The sequence below is a fragment of the Pelophylax lessonae genome (genome assembly GCF_965119305.1).
Source record: "Pelophylax lessonae genome assembly, chromosome: 1".
In the NCBI taxonomy this organism is placed as follows: Eukaryota; Metazoa; Chordata; class Amphibia; order Anura; family Ranidae; genus Pelophylax; species Pelophylax lessonae.
Window position 1 is genome coordinate 585,473,277 of NC_138768.1, and position 19,467 is coordinate 585,492,743.

A 19,467-nucleotide genomic window follows, 5' to 3' on the forward strand; every position below is an offset into this window, starting at 1 on the left:
AAATTAAAATAAAGCTCATAAATATTTTGACATGTACATATATACGTTTAAAGAATTCTGCTATGTGATCTTGCCTTTTTAATGAAATCTGACAACATTTTTTAATCAGTTTTCTTTTTTTGAGTTAGAGAGATTGGCTCCAAACTGAATGTTGAAGACTAAGGTGCAGACCACAGTGCAAAGTGAAGATCAGTTATATTAAAAACTACTTTCTTAGCTTTCGATCATATATAGAATTATTAAAACCTCTGTCAGGCTCCTATTGGTGTGTACTGGAGAGATTTCTCCTTACTTACCGCATAATCACTGAGCGATAAAGAGAAATCTTTTCAACAGGAACACAATAGGTCATTATAGCACTATTGTATTAGGAAAGGCTAGAACTTTTACAGATTTGATATTGCTGTCACTGTCAATGGTCATATCCCATCCCCCCTTTTCCCTTCCTGCATAGTCACAGGGACAAGGAATTGAAAGATTGAAAGAAGACCTCCTCTTTAGTTTTCAGTTAAACTCTTTTTTTCCTCTTTTAGATAATTCAGTTAAAAACAGACCGTATTAATCACTACCATGCAAAAAAAAAAGGGGGCTTTGCAAAAGCATAGTAGAGGCTTTTATATTTTTTTCCTTAGAGTACACAATGCTATAGTATATATATTGTGATGGATATACAATATAGTTATACATCATCAGGCCAAAACTGACAGTCTGATGATCTGCTGTTTTGGAGTGGATAGATAAGATGGGCTAAGTATTTCCAGCCAATCCTGAGTTCATCAAGTATTCTTGTACAAAAGTTTTTATTTAAAAAAAGGCATAAACATACAGCAATTTTCATCAAGTATTCAAAACAGCCTACCAATACTTTTTATTTTTAACTAAAAGAATAACATGAAATAACAAAAAGATAATTGTTAAAAACAATAATTAAACACAATTGTTTTAAAGGCACATATGTGGGCTGGTGTTCCAGAGTGCTGACACTCTGACTGTCTCATAAAGTGAAAAAGGGGAAAATAGAACTTTCATGGCATGTTGTATATGTATAGATCCATCTTGCCACAAAAGTTCAATTTTTTCCATTGTCACTTTTTTTATTTCTCTTTAATATTTTCTGTCCTATTTTCAAAACCTATGTACTTAGATGACACTCTCTTTGAATAATCAATTACATAACTAAAAAAAACAGGTTTCACAATGGGAAGACAAGGGGACAATTGTATAGACAAATAGTACTTTTTTAGAAGCATTCTGCTATTTTTCTTACCTCTTTACTAGCAAAATGATTAGATTATACTTTCTATAAGTTAAACAGAAGTCATTGCTTACATAACTGATTGCAGTGCTTCTACCTACACTGGCAATGATAAACGACCTTCCACTGCAGCAATGCAACAAGCCAACCTGCTCATCTAATAGTTATCACTGGCCTTCCACCCCAATCTTATTCTCTATTTATTTTATGCTTGGTAGATGTGATCTTATGATCATTGGTCATGTAACACTGGTATTAAATTGTAACCCTGTGACTGCAGGGACTGGACTGTATTGCAATGCAAACATTTTCCATTTTTGTCTCATTTTGTTAAAAAATATTTTCAATATTTCACTATTATCTCTGGCAAAGCTTGTAATATTTGATGGTTGAATGAAAAGTGCCTGCATTGTCCAAACAGCTGTATTTTATTTTTTTAAGTGAGGGTTTTAAATTGAAATTAAAATTGAACAGATGACCAATATAGAAAGGTCACTCTGCCCATGTGTTAACCTAAAAATCTAGAGTCATGCTTCTATAGTAGTCCTGTGAATAAAGTAAACTCTATTATAGCAGAGAGGAAGCCCCAAAAAAAGACATTGTTTTTTGACTCTGCCTAATGATTATATACTAGTTGGGACCAATGGGTACCTTAAAGGAAACCTTCACTGAGAGCAACATGGATGCCATTAATGACTACGCACTCTACAAATGGTATTTGCTTGGCAGTCATGAATACCTTCTAGTTTCAATACCTCAAATCTCTAACACAAGACAAGTATGTAGATACAATTGTTTGTCTTTCCTGATCTCTATACTTGTTCTGCGTCACTGACTCGAAAAATATTGAAGCCAGGGGATAGTGAATAAGCAACTACACTAGCATTTTCTGAAAGAAGTTTTCATAGTAGACCCATGTTTCTTTCAGGAAAAGTTTTTCAGGAAAAGTAACCACTTGCCAGCCACAACATTTAAAATGAATGAGAGGTTGCAACTGAGACAAGGACAGACCCTCGAAAAAACTCTTCAAATATAGTAATAGCAAAACGGTCAGGTTGGAACATGTAGGCCTTCTACAAGATAATATTGCTTTGGTGGCTGGTGAAAAAGGGAAGGCTTTACCTCTGTATATACTAAGGAAAATGGGGTAGCCCAAGTCCTTAATGGGGATAGAATTAACATAGCCCACATTGATCCACATAGCTAAAAATCAATATGGTCCAGAACAATTTAGACAAAATAAAGGTACAGTAGCTCTGTTATTACCATTGTTTCTATTTTTCAGAGACTTCTTAATGACTGCCATGGTACCACTGGGTTTTTTGTAAGGCCAATGTGGTGCCTATATTTAAAAAGGGATCAACGCCTTTTTCAAAAACTACAGCTAGGTTAGTTTACCATCTATAGTCAGGAAGATAATTGAGAGTTTAATAAAAGACAACATAGAAGGGTTTTTGATAGAAAATAATATTTTAAATTATAATAATGTAATAGTCAGCCAAGGTTTATAAAAGGTCAAAGTTGTCAAACAAAACTTTTTTTTTGTAGGAGGAGATAAGCAAAAACTTAGACAAATGAGTGGCTGTAGACATAGCATACTTGGATTTTGCAAAAGTGTTTGGCACAGTTCCCCACACATGGCTAATGTGTACAGTACAGTAAGTCTAAAGGTTTAGAAAATTTTGTTTATAAATAGAAAGAAAACTGGCTAAAAGACTGTATTCTGAGAGTAGTGATTTTTTATTTATACTCGGAATTGTATAAGGTTATTACTGGTGTACCCTAAGGTTCAGTGTTGGGACCCCTACTTTTAACATATTTATAAATGATATAGGGTCTGGGATGAAAAGTAAAATTTTAGCCTTGCAGATGACACTAAGCTATGTAGTGGAATAAGGTCATTACAGGATGTCTCCAACTTACAAGCCGACCTCAATGCAATATTTAATTGGGCAACTATGTGGCATTTAAGGTTTAATGTTAATAAATGTAAAGTTCTCCACTTGGTGGGTAAAAACATGCATGTATAATACATTCTGGGAGGAGAAATGCTGGGGAGTCTATAAATAATATAAAATCTTAAAAAAGAAATACAAATTCACTTTCTGGGTGTCACAGTAACCCTTTGGATTATTTCCTTTGTGTCTTAGTTTACAATAGAAATATGGCACTTGGAATCCAGGTGCTTTCTAATTATTTTAAGGTATCTGCATTTAGTAATGCCAGTATGTTACCCCAGTGAAGGAAAATTGCATTTTGGAGGTTGGGTTCAATTGTTTCCTTGAATTTTTAGACACATAAATATTGGAAATAATTTACTAGAAATTACCCATAATAGCTAAAGAAAAACCAACTGGGGTAGACTAGGTTGACAGGATCAAGCAAATGTAGGACTTGGATGTGGAAATGGATAATAAAATCTGGTATCCTTTCAGTGATGCTACATGCAGTGCACACATTGAAGAGTGAAGCTGCATATTAGCAAGTTGCTCCAATGCCATAATTGTTAGCTTTATGCAAAACATAAATAAACAACACGATCTATGTCCATGGGTCAATTTCAAAGACTGCTGTCTTTTGCATCCATGAGGGATGCTACCTGCCTGGGGGAGATTTATGAAAGCTAGAAAAGCTAGAAAAGCGGCTGCCAATAGCAAGCCATCAGTTCCTAGCTTACTTTGAAACTGATTTTTTTCTAATGCCGTTAGCACCAGCTTTGCTCTTGTTTTTGTAAAATAGTCTCACTGGGAATTGAATCTCCCTACACTAGCATGAACAGCTTTCAACTATGTTATGAGGTAAGGAACAATAAAAATGTGCTAATCCAAAGCAACCAATCACAATTCACTTTTAAGCTCTAAAGTGTTATTAAACCAAGAACAGTAAAATCAGTCTGTGTATGCAGTAAAGCATGCTTGTTATACGCACTGTGGAACCTAAGGGGTTAATCTTCCACATTGTGTAAAAAGGTTGCTTGATGTTGTATGCACAAATCCTCCTCTTCTTCCACTGACTCCAGATTAGGTCCAGATAAGACAGAGTTACTGGAGTCAGGCTGCACATGTTCAGTTTGGTGTGTATTGCTAGAGAGTTTTTTTTCTCTGTAGAGTGCATGTGATCAGCACAGGGCCAATCAGCACTGTCCAGACGGAGGGTCAGGGGTCCTGCAGCCTTATAGGATCAGTGCAATATGAAAAATTTTCCTACAAGCTTTAACCAGGAACTGATAGAAGTCACAAGACTGCTAAATACTGCTGATGAGAAATGGTATTTAGCAGTTTATATTTACTAAAATAATTGCATTTCCATATTCGGTGTACTGTGGGAGACCAGATATAGTGACTGCAGGGTCCTTGGTTTAGTAACACTTTAAAAAGCAAGCAGAAAGATTATAGCTTACTGGCTGCTGTGGGTTTGTACTTTCCACATCACCCCTTTAAAACGGAGTTACGGCCTCAAATACCTTTTTAACTAAAAATACCCCTATAATACTAATCCATCGCCCTTTACAGAACCGCTATTCTCATAGTTACAAGGTGTACAGTATTGGATTTTAGTCAAAATCGTACTTTTAAAAACGCTGTCTGGGCGTGGCCATCTTGGAAGTGGGCATCTGAAGCCGCAGTGTAATCTGCTGTGTCCTTATTCCTGATTCCAGGGAGTGTTCTGGGAGTTCTTCCTGATTCCAGCCTCCTGGGAGTGGTGACAAACAGCTCCCAGGATGCAATGCAAAGGTGGAAGTGATGTCGGTGGCCATGGCCATAGAGGGGGGGAAGGAGGAAGTACAATCAAAAATGCCCTGAAATAAAGGTAAGGGACCCCCCGAAAAAAATTGAAAATGCCCAATTGTTGATCAGCATAGGGAGCACTCCAGGAATCACTAAAGTTGCAAAATAGGCCGGAACTCCGCTTTAAATTAAACCCCAATAAATAACATATGGACTATACATGGTGTCAGAATTACCTATTATAATAAATCAATCATCAGGTATACTACTAGAGTAACAGGAGCAACATGGTTTATTTGACTCAAAAATGTTAGAAATAAGAACAATGACTTCATTAATTTGTTAAACATGTTCACCAAATCAATGTAGAAAAGGTAAACTGTGTTTAATAAAGAGTTACTACATGTTCTAAAAATGTATTCAAGATAAAAAAAAGTATCATATAATCATGTAGAATAAAATGTACTCATTATATTTAAATTCAGTAAATAAACCTGGCTAAGTACCTCACAATTAAATTCACATTATTACCTGAATATCATTTCCCTTCATTTCCTTCAAGTCCTCTGTGTTACCCTCTAGAAAGTATGAACATGCTTATTGACATTTCACTAAGATGCAAACTAGCATTGCTAAGAAGAGCATTCACCAGCTGCCTTCACATTTCATAAAGATAATTCCAGATATTTTTAGATGAAGCAAAACCTTAATGAGTAATCCTCCTGGTAAGGTATTTGAAGTAAATATCATAAATTACATTTTAACGATTTAAAGAATAGGCATACATCTCTGCTGAACATTCCTGTGCAATAATTGTGTAGATAGTGTCAAGAGTTTTAGAACATTGTTTTATAAGATTCTGATTTGGCCATGGATCTTTACGATTATATTAGAGATTTATCCAAAGGATTGTAAAATAAATCTGTTGTGAAGGAAAGTCTCTTCTCAAGAAGCAACTTTCATTTTGTGTCCAGTTTCCAAGCTAATATTTGGGAAACTTATGTCACTTACTTCACTGCACTTAAACTAATATATGGCCTAAAAGGGAATTCCCATTTTGTACATTAAAAATTAAGAAATATGTAAATTAGCTCAATGGCTGCACCAGTTTCCTCGGTATTTCTTCATAAAAGCATTCCTAAGTACAAGCATTTAAAAATGTATGTACTTTCTGTACAACAATACTTACAGTAGGTACATTTCTTTCTTTCATTCACATCTTAACTGTCTTCTTACATGCAGCAAAAATACAACCCAGAATGCTGTATGCATCATTGCCCAAACCTAGAATATTGATCATTGTTGTATTGTTGTTAAATTAATATTTGCTGTTCAAGATGTAATCTTAAATGAATCATGTAAGAAATGCATCACTTTTTATCGAACTTCAGCTATTTCCTGGAGATCTCATTAAAATACATATAAGACACCTATTATTTTACACGGTGCAAATTGCTGCCACTATTTAGATCTTCTCATACATGTCAAATTATTTCAGCACAAAAGGAGAGGGGAAATTGCTTTCAGAGAATGAAAAAAAATACTCACTTTCCTTTGAGATTTAGATATAGAATATTGTAACGGTTAGCAGTATCTTTTTAACAGTCATAAAATATAGGCCTGGCAAACATTAACAAATATTGCAGCAAAATATGTGAAGTCATTGATGCAAAGAGGCCAAAGAGGCAAGAGATTTGTTGTCAATGAATGGTACCTGACTAAAATGAATGTTTTTATCATAGAAGCGAGTAAAAAAAAAAAAAAAAAAAAAAAGACTTACAATAAATAAATCATGGCATTTTGTTTAGCAAGAAAGCTTGTTTCTCATTGTGAATTATAAATCTTACAATATTGCAATTTAATTCAAAAGAGGAATAAAATACTTTTTTTAAACCAGCTATAGTGGTTTTTGCTGAATTACCTACACCCAAATACATTAACAAGTATATTTCTAATGATAATAGAATGCAAAGTGTATCTCAATACAGAGCTTCATAAGAATAAGGGATAATTTTACATTTATATGCACATGTTCTAAATCATTTTTACTTTCCTTTTTATTTTACCAGTGTTACATCCTTAAACAAAGATATGAAATTTGCATCTACCCGGTTTTCTTTTGTAGGGATCTGTAACTAGAGGATCTAGTATATTGGGAGAGACACCCAAGTGAACCTTCTGTAATGCTAAAATAATAAAAACACCACCTTTAAAGTACCTCAGGCATTTCCATGAGAAAACACGTCCGATTTGATCCTCCAAAGGGCACCCAGGGATCCTCGAAAACATGCTTTTCAGCTCTATCCATCTTTCTTTGCTACTACAGTTTATTATTGGCTCATCACTTTGTCAACTACCCTTAAAATGCAAAAGGCAGGAGCAGGTGGGCAGAGCGGGTAACCATGGAAGTTGGTTACACATCAGAGCATCTAAATGTGTGGGACTTCTGGAGGACTCTGTGGGAAGGAAACCTGGAGGTGCCTACACTGCCAGGCAAAAGAAGGTTTTATAGGTTCTGCATTGCCCCAAGTTTGCTTTACAGGATATATACTGTTGAGGCAGATTAAATAAATGGCACTCATATATAATCAACCAAACCTTATCTGTAATTTTGCTAGATAATGTTTGAAATGCAAAATTCTGATTGGTTGCTCTGGGCAACATATCCTTAAATTATACCACACATTTTATTACCTTTTTTCTTTTTCTCAAAAAACACATTGCCAATTTAGACCTTTTATGGAATTAAATGTTTGTGTATTTTGAGCTTTTTACTATGTGAGTACAAAATTATCCCTGCATTTGTGATAACTGTACAACTTTTAGGTCCTGTATATATAAAGCAACATACATATTGATATGGTATAAGCATGGAACAAATATAAAAATGTAAATAATTATATTTTAGCATGTAAACATAAGCTTTAGAGCAATGCATTCTAGTAATAAAAAGCATAAAATATATAAAATAGCCTGAATGTTTTGCCCTGCAGCCTATGTAGCAATACTTACAGATATTATTACATTTAGCATGTATGTGTCAGCCATTTTAAGTAAAAGTACACTGCACACATGTGTCACTGTCATCTCAAATATGATTTTGTTTCTTTCAGCTTGTGACCTTATGAACCAAGGCATATTGGCTCTCGTCAGCTCTATCGGATGTGCATCAGCCGGGTCCTTGCAGTCTCTTGCAGACGCAATGCATATTCCTCATCTCTTCATGCAGCGATCCACGGCCAGAACGCCAAGAAGTAGTTGTGGGCTCAACAGGAGTAAGAGGATTGATGACTATACATTATCTGTTCGCCCCCTAGTCTATCTGAATGATGTTATCATAAGAGTCGTCACTGAATATGCCTGGCAGAAATTCATCATTTTTTATGACAACAACTATGGTAATTTTCTATTCACATTTCTGCATAAAATACAAGAGGATGATGCTTTTCCATGTCCATCCATGTTTAAAGAAGTTAAAAAAAGTTTTCTTGAAATACCAAACATTCAAGGAGTAGAGGGACAAGCATGTGCATAAAAAAGAAATATTTTAATTATTTTCAAGATAGCATTGTAAGATGGTTTTCTTCCTGTAAAATATGGATAAAGAAAGAGGTCATCAATTAAAATTAAATGAAAACATATTCAGGGATTGCTTACTTAAAGAGGAAGTCCCCCCAAAAAAACGAGAAAAAAAAGCCCTGTAAAGAGAAAGGCATAATGAGCTAGTATGCATCGCATACTAGCTCATTATGTAGTACTTATCTTAAAACGAAGCCCCCGCCGTGCCGCCACCTCAGCGACAGGACGGCGACATGTCCGGCCGTCCTGCTTCCGGGTTCGCGTCCTCCATCTGATTGGCCGGAGGCGCGATTACATCACTCCCGCGCCTGCGCCCGGGAGCCGCCGTTCACGGCACTGAGCTCTGAAGGAACGGCACGGGTGGCCCTTCCTTCAGAGCGCCTGTGCCGATGACGTCATCGGCAGTATGCACTCTAAATATCTCCTAAACGGTGCAAGTTTGGGAGATATTTATAGCACCTATAGGTAAAAGTTTGTGAGGTGGGTTTACAACCTCTTTAAAGCCACACTCCAGGTTTCATTTAACTTTAAACCAAGCTGGTCCAAACAAACTATTTCCTTTCCTAATACATGCAGCAACTGTCAGCACTGTATAAACTGTATGTATAAACAGTATGTAGCATCAGCTATATACAATACACAGAGCTGTGTCCTAGCAGCAGTACAGTGGCTTTCTGTACCATTCCTGGAACAAAATTGAGTCGATCCGAGTGTTGCTCAGCCATTTACAGGAAGATTTGTCTTTTATGAATGAATACAAATTCATTCATGGAGATCATGAGGCTATCTGCCTGTCTTTCCACCTCATCCATTCAGAGGAAGCCTTGCATTCATTCATAACGTATGAAGTTTCCTGTGAATGGCTGAACATCACTCAGACTGAATCAATTTTGTTCTGAGAATGGAAAAACTGCCATAACACAGTACTGTATACTGCATGTAAATAATACTACATACAGATTATACAGCACTGACAATGGCCCATGTATTAGTGAAGGAAATAAATAATTTTGACTAGTTTGGTCTAAACAAACTATTTAAAGTTAAATGAAACTTGGAGTTAGGCTTTAATGATTGTTTCTTTATTAAGAAATGTAAGTAATAGCTGCCATTCACTGACAATGTTGTACACACATAGTGTTAAACATATTGGGTAAAATATCACATACGGGAAAGGATCATCATTTACAATTGAAAGAATACATATTCAGGGATTGCCTACTTAATAATAGCTGTATCACTCACTGATAATGTTGTACATATATGTAATCACACTCTGATTGTTCCTGTCATCAAGAACTATTGTAATACAAGACAAAAGATGGGCGTAAATTGGAAAAGACTGGCATAATGTTCTCTCGCTTCCCTTTAGATGAGACTTACTATTGTGTATAAATATGCAAACTTTGTTCTAAAAGTGCATGTATATCCTAAACTTTTTGAGGCATTGGCTAGTGTACAGTTAACACCCCTGCCAGGTTATTTTTTGCTGTTGGTATACCATTGTGGAAATTTCCCTTCATGTTCAATCCCAGAGAAGCAACAGAAAGGTAATGGAAATCCTCAAAGTGAGAGAAATTCCCAACTTAGACAGCTGTATGCAAAACAGTGACAATGGTCACCAGTAAAAACCAGAGGAAGAAAAACAAGAAAACTAGGGACAGAAAAAGGAGATTTTCATAGTACCATCCATGGACAGGTAAATAGACCAAAAACATATGTAAAAATATATAAAAATATTATTAAATACAAAATCAACACATTACACAAAAAAAATCACATATAAGATTAAGAACAGTAAAACCTGTAATGAATCATATGCAACCCGGAGGGGAGGTAATGTTCCTATGTTAACTCCCCCAGGTGGAGGAAGACAATCAGCTAAAATTCCCAAGGATTCCCGACATGTTTCACGGTAAACCGCTTCCTCAGGGGAATGGAAAAAAAAAATAAAGAGAAAAAAGCAACATGATTGTAATATAAAGAATGTGCACAAAATATTAACAAAAATTTAAAAAGAGCAAATTATGAAAACTTGTCCCAAAGTGACCAAGAAATGATTAAGCATAATCAATTATAAACAGCAGTGTTACCTTTTTTGTGTAATTTGTTGATTTTGTATGTAATACAATTTTTATATATTTTTAAATATGTTTTTGGTCTGTGTACCTGTCAGGGGACAGTACTATGAAAATCCCCTTTTTCTGCCCTAGTTTTCTTGTTCGATATTAGGGATGTAGGTACCTCTAAAATAAACACATTAACCACTTTAAGAATGGAAGGACTTTCCCCCTTAAAGCAATAGTATACCGCTTTTTGTGACTTTTAACTACAGGTAAGCCTATAATAAGGCTTACCTATAGGTACAATTAATATCTCCTAAACCTGCATGGTTTAGGAGATATTTGCAATGCATGCAGCCGCTGACGCGAGCGGCGCATGTGCTCTGAAGGTCTGGCGGACCTTCAGAGTTTCCTTGCCCGGAAATGCCAGAAAATTACTCTTGCACGCATGTGTGGGAGTGACGTCATCGCGGCTCCGGCCACTCACAGCGCCGGAGCCGCCGAACCCGGAAGAGACGCAGAGGGATCATGTCAGCTCCCACTGTGGTGTCCGGGGTCCGTGTCAGGGCTTCGTTCTAAGGTAAGTATTTCATAATGAGCTAGTATGCGATGCATATTAGCTCATTATGCCTTTGTCTTGCAGGGTTTTTTTTTTGTTTTTTTAGTATACTACCGCTTTAATGACCAGGTCCTATTTTGCGATTCAGCACTGCATTAATTTAATGGACAATTGCGCGGTCGTGCAACACTTTACCCAAATAGAATTGACATTCTTTTTTTGCCACAAATAGAGCTTTCTTTTGGTGGTATTTGATCACCTGTGCGATTTTTATTTTTTGCGCTATAAACAAAAAAAGAGTGACAATTTTGAAAAAAAAAAAACTATATTTTTCACATTCTGCTATAAGACATCCTCAAAAAAAAAAAGTAAAAATCTAAATTTTTTAACATTTTAGGCCAATTTGTTTTCTGCTACATATGTTTGGTAAAAAAAATCACAATAAGCGTATTTTGATTGGTTTGCGCAAAAGTTATCGCATCTACTAACTACTGGAAAGATTTATGTCACTTTTATTGTTTTTTTTTACTAGTAATGGCGGCGATCTGTGATTTTTTGCGGGACTGCGACATTGCGGTGGACAGATCGGAACCCTAACTGACATTTATTACACTTTTGTGGGTACCAGTGACATTACTACAGTAATCAGTGCTAACAATATGCACTGTTACTGTAAAAATGACACTGGCAGGGAAGGAGTTAATTGTACTGGTGATCAAGGGGTTAAATGTGACCCTAGGGGCGTGATTCTAACTGTAGAGGGGCGTGGCTTGTGAGATAATCACAGAGACATGTGATCCTATATAGCAGGATCACATAGCCTCTGTGATCATCTAAGGGAGAATGACAGACGGCTGTGTTTACATCAGCCGTCTGTCCTTCTCTGTCAGCGGCGGGAGATTGCGAGTGGCCGGCGGCCATCGGAAACACCGGTCACATGTACTGGCTCCCCAGCTGACGAGTGGGGGCGGGAGCATGCCGGCGGCTGTGTGCGCTTGCTCCCTAGAGTTTGCTGAGTGAGCAACGTAGTACTACGTCGCTTTGCCCAGGAGCGGCTACCTGCCGCAGTAAAACTGCGGTGGGCGGTCGATAAGTGGTTAACAAAAGAGCAAATTATGAAAGCTTGTCCCAAAGTGACCAAGAAATGATTAAGCATAATTAATTATAAACAGCAGTGTTACTTTTTTTTGTGTAATTTGTTGATTTTGTATGTCATAACATTTTGATATATTTTTACATATGTTTTTGGTCTGTTTACCTGTCCGGGGACGGTACCATGAAAATACCCTTTTTCTGTCCCTATTTTTCTTGTTTTTCTTGTTTGATATTAGGGATGTAGGTACCTCTAAAATGAATTAACTAACACATTAACCATTGCCTAAAGCTATTCATATAGGACATTCAATAGGACATGGACAGCAAAAAACTTGATATGGGACTAGCCCTTTCCCCAATCTCTCCAAGTCAAAAAAAATGTGCCTAGTGATACAGTTTAAATAGCATGTTAAAAATAAAAAAATGTAAAATTGATCTTAAAGTGATACTAAACACACATTGTTTCATTTACATTGCCCCTTCTCTTTCTGTATGTAGATGATGGCACTGTAATTATTTTAATACAAAACAAATCTATATAAGAGTAGGGATGATCAAACATTTCAAAAGTTCGGTTCGGCCAGAACATCTGAACTTCCCGAAAGTTCGGCCCGGATTTCAGAACCCCATTGAAATCAATGGGACCCGAACTTCGGTAATCAAAAAACACCATTTTGAAGCCCTAAAACCCAATAAATGCCCCTAAAATGTGCCTAGAGTTCTGGATCATACCCCAGGGACTTGAAAGTTCTTAAAAATTGTCATTTTTGATAGAGAGCCAATTATTGAAAAAATAAAAAAAATAAAAAAAAATTTCTTTGGATTTAGTATCTGGGTGGTCTAAAAAGTGTACCTGTGAAGTTTCAGCTCTGTAGCATGTCCAGAACCATAAAAAAAAGATTGTTTGTACTAGGTCACTTATAGACAAGGTTAGTGGCTTCTCACTTTTCACACCTTGCCGGTTTAGTAGCAGGCGTTTTTTTGGGTTCTTTGGAGGCAGGAAAAACATCTGAACTTGTGTATAGTGGTATAAATACCACTATACACAAGTTCAGATGTTTTGCCTGCCTCCAAAGAACCCAAAAAAATGCCCAAAAAAACGCCTGCTACTAAACCGGCAAGGTGTGAAAAGCGAGAAGCCACTAACCTGTTCTATAAGTGACCTAATACAAACAATCTTTTTTTTTATGGTTCTGGACATGCTACAGAGCTGAAACTTCACAGGTACACCTTTTAGACCCCCCAGACACAAAATCAAACAAAAAAGTTCTTAAAAATTGTCATTTTTGATAGAGAGCCAATTACTGAAAAAATAAAAAAAAATAAAAAGTTTCTTTGGATTTAGTATCTAGGGGGTCTAAAAAGTGTACCTGTGAAGTTTCAGCTCTGTAGCATGTCCAGAACCATAAAAAAAAGATTGTTTGTATTAGGTCACTTATAGAACAGGCTTCTCGCTTTTCACACCTTGCCGGTTTAGTAGCAAGCGTTTTTTTGGGCATTTGTGGGTTCTTTGGAGGCAGGAAAAACATCTGAACTTGTGTATAGTGGTATATATACCACTATACACAAGACCCCATTTTTTGGGGGTTTTTGGAGGCAGGCAAAACATCTGAACATGTGTATAGTGGTATATACACACACATACATATATGTATTTTACACTTAGACATATATAGGTGTTATAGGAGCGTAACCATATTAGTCATATTAGTGTAAATGATTTCATTAGCGCAAGCATATATTTCTATCACACCTATATATGTCTAGGTGTGTATATACATGTAAGTATGTGTGTATATATACCCGTATACACAAGTTCAGATGTTTTGCCTGCCTCCAAAAACCCCCAAAAAATGCCTGCAACCACATACCTGGGCGTTTTTTTTTTGGCACTAGCGTTTTTTTGGGCATTTTTTTGGGTTCTTTGGAGGCAGGCAAAACATCTGAACTTGTGTATACGGATATATATACACACATACTTATATGTATATATACACCTAGACATATATTATAGGTGTGATAGTAGCAGAAATATATGCTTGCGCTAATGAAATCATTTACACTAATATGGTTACGCTCCTATAACACCTATATATGTCTAAGTGTAAAATACAGGCAAAACATCTGAACATGTGTATAGTGGTATATACACACACATACATATATGTATTTTACACTTAGACATATATAGGTGTTATAGGAGCGTAACCATATTAGTCATATTAGTGTAAATGATTTCATTAGCGCAAGCATATATTTCTATCACACCTATATATGTCTAGGTGTGTATATACATGTAAGTATGTGTGTGTGTATATACCACTATACACAAGTTCAGATGTTTTCCCTGCCTCCAAAAACCCCCAAAAAATGCCTGCAACAACACACCTGGGCGTTTTTTTTTACCCTAGCGTTTTTTTGGGCATTTTTTTTGGTTCTTTGGAGGCAGGCAAAACATCTGAACTTGTGTATAGTGGTATCTATACACACATACTTATATGTATTTACACTTAGACATATATAGGTGTGATAGGAGCGTATCTATATTGGTGTTAATTATTTCATTAGCGCAAGTAGTTTTTTCAGCTCCTTTCACACCTATATATGTGCAGGTGTATATATACATACACGGGTGTGTATATATACCCCCTATACACATGTTCAGATGTCATGCCTGACTCCAAACATGTGCTCAAAAGATCCCTATAGATGCCTGCAGCCAAAAAGAATGCTGACGGGGGCGAAGCCATATTACTGCAGCGAAAGTGACTTCAGAGAAACTAGCTTTTCTCTATAGCGGTCACCCTGATATGAAAGGGTTTGGTCACCCTGCCATAGCAGTCACTGTCAGTTAACCCTACACTACACTACGGTCACCCTGGCACTTAACACTTTCCCTACAGAAACTGAATAAATTAAAGCTAACTAAAGTGTAAAAGAGCACCCTAACTACACTAGATATCCCTTTCCTCACACTAATAAATGCTAAATGACACTTTGTAGCAGAAGTCCACGAACTGCTTCCACTCTCTTCCATGTCCCTGTATAACAATGCTAGGAATTTGGCGGGGGCTATCTTATATACTGGGGGGCGTATTCACTAATGATTGGTCTATGGACCCCCTAGTCACTCCAATCACATTCCTAGCATTCTCCTGCCCCCTCAATTGGCTTTTGCTAATGGTTCTGGTCCAATCATGGGCTTTTAAATCCCATTGCGACAATGTCCCATTGCATTTTGGTCGGTTCTGGTTGCCGAATTCCGAACTTTTTGGGTAAAAAGTTCTAAATTCGGCCGAACCTCAAACAGCCAATGTTCGGGTCGAACCGATGGTCGACCCGAACCGCTCGATCATCCCTATATAAGAGGGAGGTGAATCAAGAGGTAATATACTACCCCCATTGTGTTTAGATGGTTAGTGGGCATGGAGGAGGAAGGAGGGAGTGGGCTGTCATTTACCACTGTGTATACGCCCACATGTTTGAGTCTATAATCACATGAGCTGCTCAGATGTGATAGGGAGGAAATGCTCAGCATAAAAACTCATCTGAAAACTGAGCATGTGCAGAGTTGCCACTACAGCTGCAAAATCTCTACCTGAATTGGGGACACAAACAGAAGGTTGAGAGCAGCAGGATCAACCAGGTTTTTTGCAGAATACAGAAATTAATCTCATAGTATCTGAGTGAGAATGAACAGCAAGGAATACAGCATTTATTGATAGTTTTTTTATTATATGGGTTATAGTGACACTTTAATTATCAGGCTTTAGCAATCCCCCTTCTACCCTATATTAACCACCTCAATACCAGAAACTTTCACCCCCTTGCTGCCAAGGCCTTTTTTTAAGCTTTTAAGCACTGTCAAATTTTGAATGACAATTACTCAGTCATGCAACACTGTACCCAAATTAAAATGTTACTATTTTGTTTAGACAAATAGAGGTTTCTTATGGTGTTAGTACTGGTGTTAGTACCACTGGGCTTTTTATTTTTTGCTATATAAATTAAAAATAAATATGGATGGCTCTTCAGAGAACATTGCACATGTGAAAAAGTCCTTACAGTGACACTGTGACTGCTGTGGTGGTGATCAGGGACACTGTGGCTGCTGTAATGTTGATCAAGGACACTGTGACTGCTGTGGTGGTGATCAGGGACAGTTTAACTGGTGTCGTGATCAGCGGCACTGTAACACCCCTTTCACACATCCTGGTTGGTGCTGGTGCTGGATTTCTGCAGCAATAATCTGTGAATTATTGCAGCTCAAATGACCAGGTTATGCAATCAGCAGAGTTTGCAAGTAGCCACACACAAAGTGGTTAGCTGCAGTTTGGGACAGATGTCTGAGCCTGGACGTGGTCCAGCTGACCAATTTTACACTGCTGTATCCTCTGCAATATCTTAATTATTGTATCAAATCTCCAGTCTGTTCTTTTTTTTTTCTATAGTAAATTTGAGCCTAGACTTGCACATTAAAATTGCCCTGCTGCTGGCCAAACTTTTACTCCTGTATCTGCATAAAACTGTTCGGCTACAGGTCAGTTTTACCCGACTGTTCCCTTGCAGTGTAGTAATTCTTGTAGTAAAGTCCTTGACCCTTCTCTTTTCTCCAGTAATTAGGACTAACCTTGCTATTTAAAATTGATGTGTTATCTGCAATCTTTTAATTATTGCATTAAAACACCTGCATGTTTCAGCATGTTTTGGTTATTGCTCTCTCTTAAAAATGTCCCGTTGCTGGAAAATGTACACTGTTGTAGTATCTAAAATCTTATAATTCTTAATGAGAGATTGTAGGAAATTGGCCAGTGGCAGGACAGTTTGGCATCGGGGAGAACAAGGATAGCCAGAATGAACTACTTGGCAATTTCTATCTCCCAGTCAAATCATGTATCACTGCTAAAGCTACTTGACAAAGGCTTGGCTCACACTGCTGCGACATGGGATCTGACTTGTGAGACTCCAAGTTGCATGACATGTTAAATTCAATGTTTCCTTATGCTTGAGGTCATTGTAGCCGTATTAGTGCACTTGCGACAGAGACAATTGAGTACTGTCTGTGATACTTTTTTATTTGCACTAACATACAATTTTTCCTTATGAGAGCCATCTTAACTGATACTACACAAGTCGCTCTGACTTTAGAAGTCAGATCAAGTCAGAAGTTGCAGGGAAAAGTCGTACAACTTTGCTGTTGCAACAGTGTAAACCGAACCAAAAGTCTTTTTTTCAAACTGAAATTATTTAGATTGGTGTGCTGCTTCTGTATGTACAGTAAGCCAAGCTAATTAGCAAGGAAAAAAAAAAGAATTCTACTGCCAAATAAGCACTGCCAGTGTATACTGTAACTGAGACTGTCTATTAGAAATGTACTGTCTATAACACCACATATTGCATTAAGGCAACCCCCAGCATGTTTTCAAAGGATATGTGTATTTTCAATGTTACCCTTTTTTATTTTTTTATTTTTTTTTTGTTTCCAATAATTTTTACAATTTTTTTTTATTACATTAACCGCTTGCCGACCGCCGCATGACGATTTACGTCGGCAGTCAGCCCCTCACAGGCAAAGCGACGTAGGGCTAGCCTGTGAGGCTCTAGGGAGCGAGCGCGCACCGCCGGAGGCACGCTCCCACTCCCGCGCGTTCCAGCGCGGTCACAGACCCCCCCGTGCGTGTGCCCGGCAGACCCGTTGTCCGCCGGGCACTCGCGATCTTCCGTTACACTGGAAGAAAGGCAGGCGGCTAATGTAAACAAAGCCGTCTGTCATTCTTCCCTGTGTAAGAATGGAGATCACACGGTTCTCAAGATCACATTGATCTTCTTACACTAGTAGCCACAGCCAATCACAGTTAGAAACATGCCCCTAGGGACACACTTAACCCCTCTCTCTCCAATAAAGTTAACTCCTTCACTGCCAGTGTCATTTTTACAGTAACAGTGCATATGTATAGCACTGATTACTGTAGTAATGTCACTGGTAACCCCAAAAGTGTCAAAAATGTCAGTCAAGGGTCCGATCTGTCCGCCGCAATGTCACAGTCCCGCAAAAAAAATTGCAGATCGCCGCCATTACGCGTTAAAAAAACCCAACAAAAATGACAAAAATCTTTCCCTTTGTTAGTACACGCAATAACTTTTGCGCAAACCAATCAAAATACGCTTTTTGCAATTTTTTTTACCAAACATATGGTAAAAAAAATTGGCTTAAAATGTTAAAAAATTTTGATTTTTAAATTTTTTTGGGAATTTCATATAAAAAAATGTGAAAAATATTGTTATTTTTGCAAAATTGACGCTCTTTTTTTGTTTATAGCACATGATCAAAAGATCGCACAGGTGATCAAATACCACCAAAAGAAAGCTCTGTTTGTGGGAAAAAAAGGACGTCAAATTTGTTTAGGTACAGCGTCGCACGACCGGCAATTGTCCATTAAAGTCAAGCAAGAATCGCAAAATAGGCCCTGGTCAGGAAGGGGGTAAAATCTTCCGGGGCTTAAGTGGTTAATACATGTCCTTGATGGCAATGTTCAACTCTCCATAATTTAAAAAAAATTTGTTTTACTATTAACCCTAAAAAAAAGCCAGAGTTTGACAACAAGATTTGCCCTTTATAAATTTCAATGAGATGTGCCAGTTTGGGTCCACCAAATTTCAAACAAGATTATCTGAACCCTTCACAGATCAAACCTGGGCAGTTTTGCCCATCTCTAATGATAGGAAATCTTTGTCATTGTAAGCATGACACCATTTTAGAAAACATAATCACACATACACACTGAATGAGAATGATCTCGCTTTGATTATAAATTATTATCTCTCCTTTCTTCATTTCTTGCACAAAGAACATCATACAAGCTATACATCAGTCTAGTTGTAATTACATAAATTACCACATGCGGCAAGTCTCACACAATGTGACTATTCAGGCATAGGCATTGTACATGCATTTAAAAAATGTTCACATCATCATTCATCAACATTAATTTCTATTGAGCCTGGTATGGCAGAAATGTTATCCAGTTTTATACTTTATACTTTGAATAACATCATGAATCACCTCTCTGTCTGCATATGGAATGTCTTACTTTTGACCTCCAAAAAATATAAGTGTTTTTATCTTAACTTTCCTGTCCAGGATGAAAACAACGATAAGTTGCATTATCTTACTATGCTTTGAGATTA

General features: G+C 37.2%; 1 protein-coding gene across 3 annotated transcripts in view; it reads left to right on the forward strand.

Moving 5' to 3' along the window:
* GRID2 (glutamate ionotropic receptor delta type subunit 2) overlaps positions 1-19,467 on the forward strand; it is a 1,458,531-nt gene that overhangs the window by 656,620 nt on the left and 782,444 nt on the right. For all 3 annotated transcript variants that reach the window (XR_014225747.1, XR_014225748.1, XM_082268534.1), the window contains exon 3: positions 8,097-8,381. Coding sequence is in view for 1 of the 3 variants with exons in the window: in XM_082268534.1 (XP_082124660.1) it covers positions 8,097-8,381 (285 nt within the window). In the remaining 2 variants the exon portion in view is untranslated. The remainder of the gene's footprint in view (positions 1-8,096; positions 8,382-19,467) is intronic.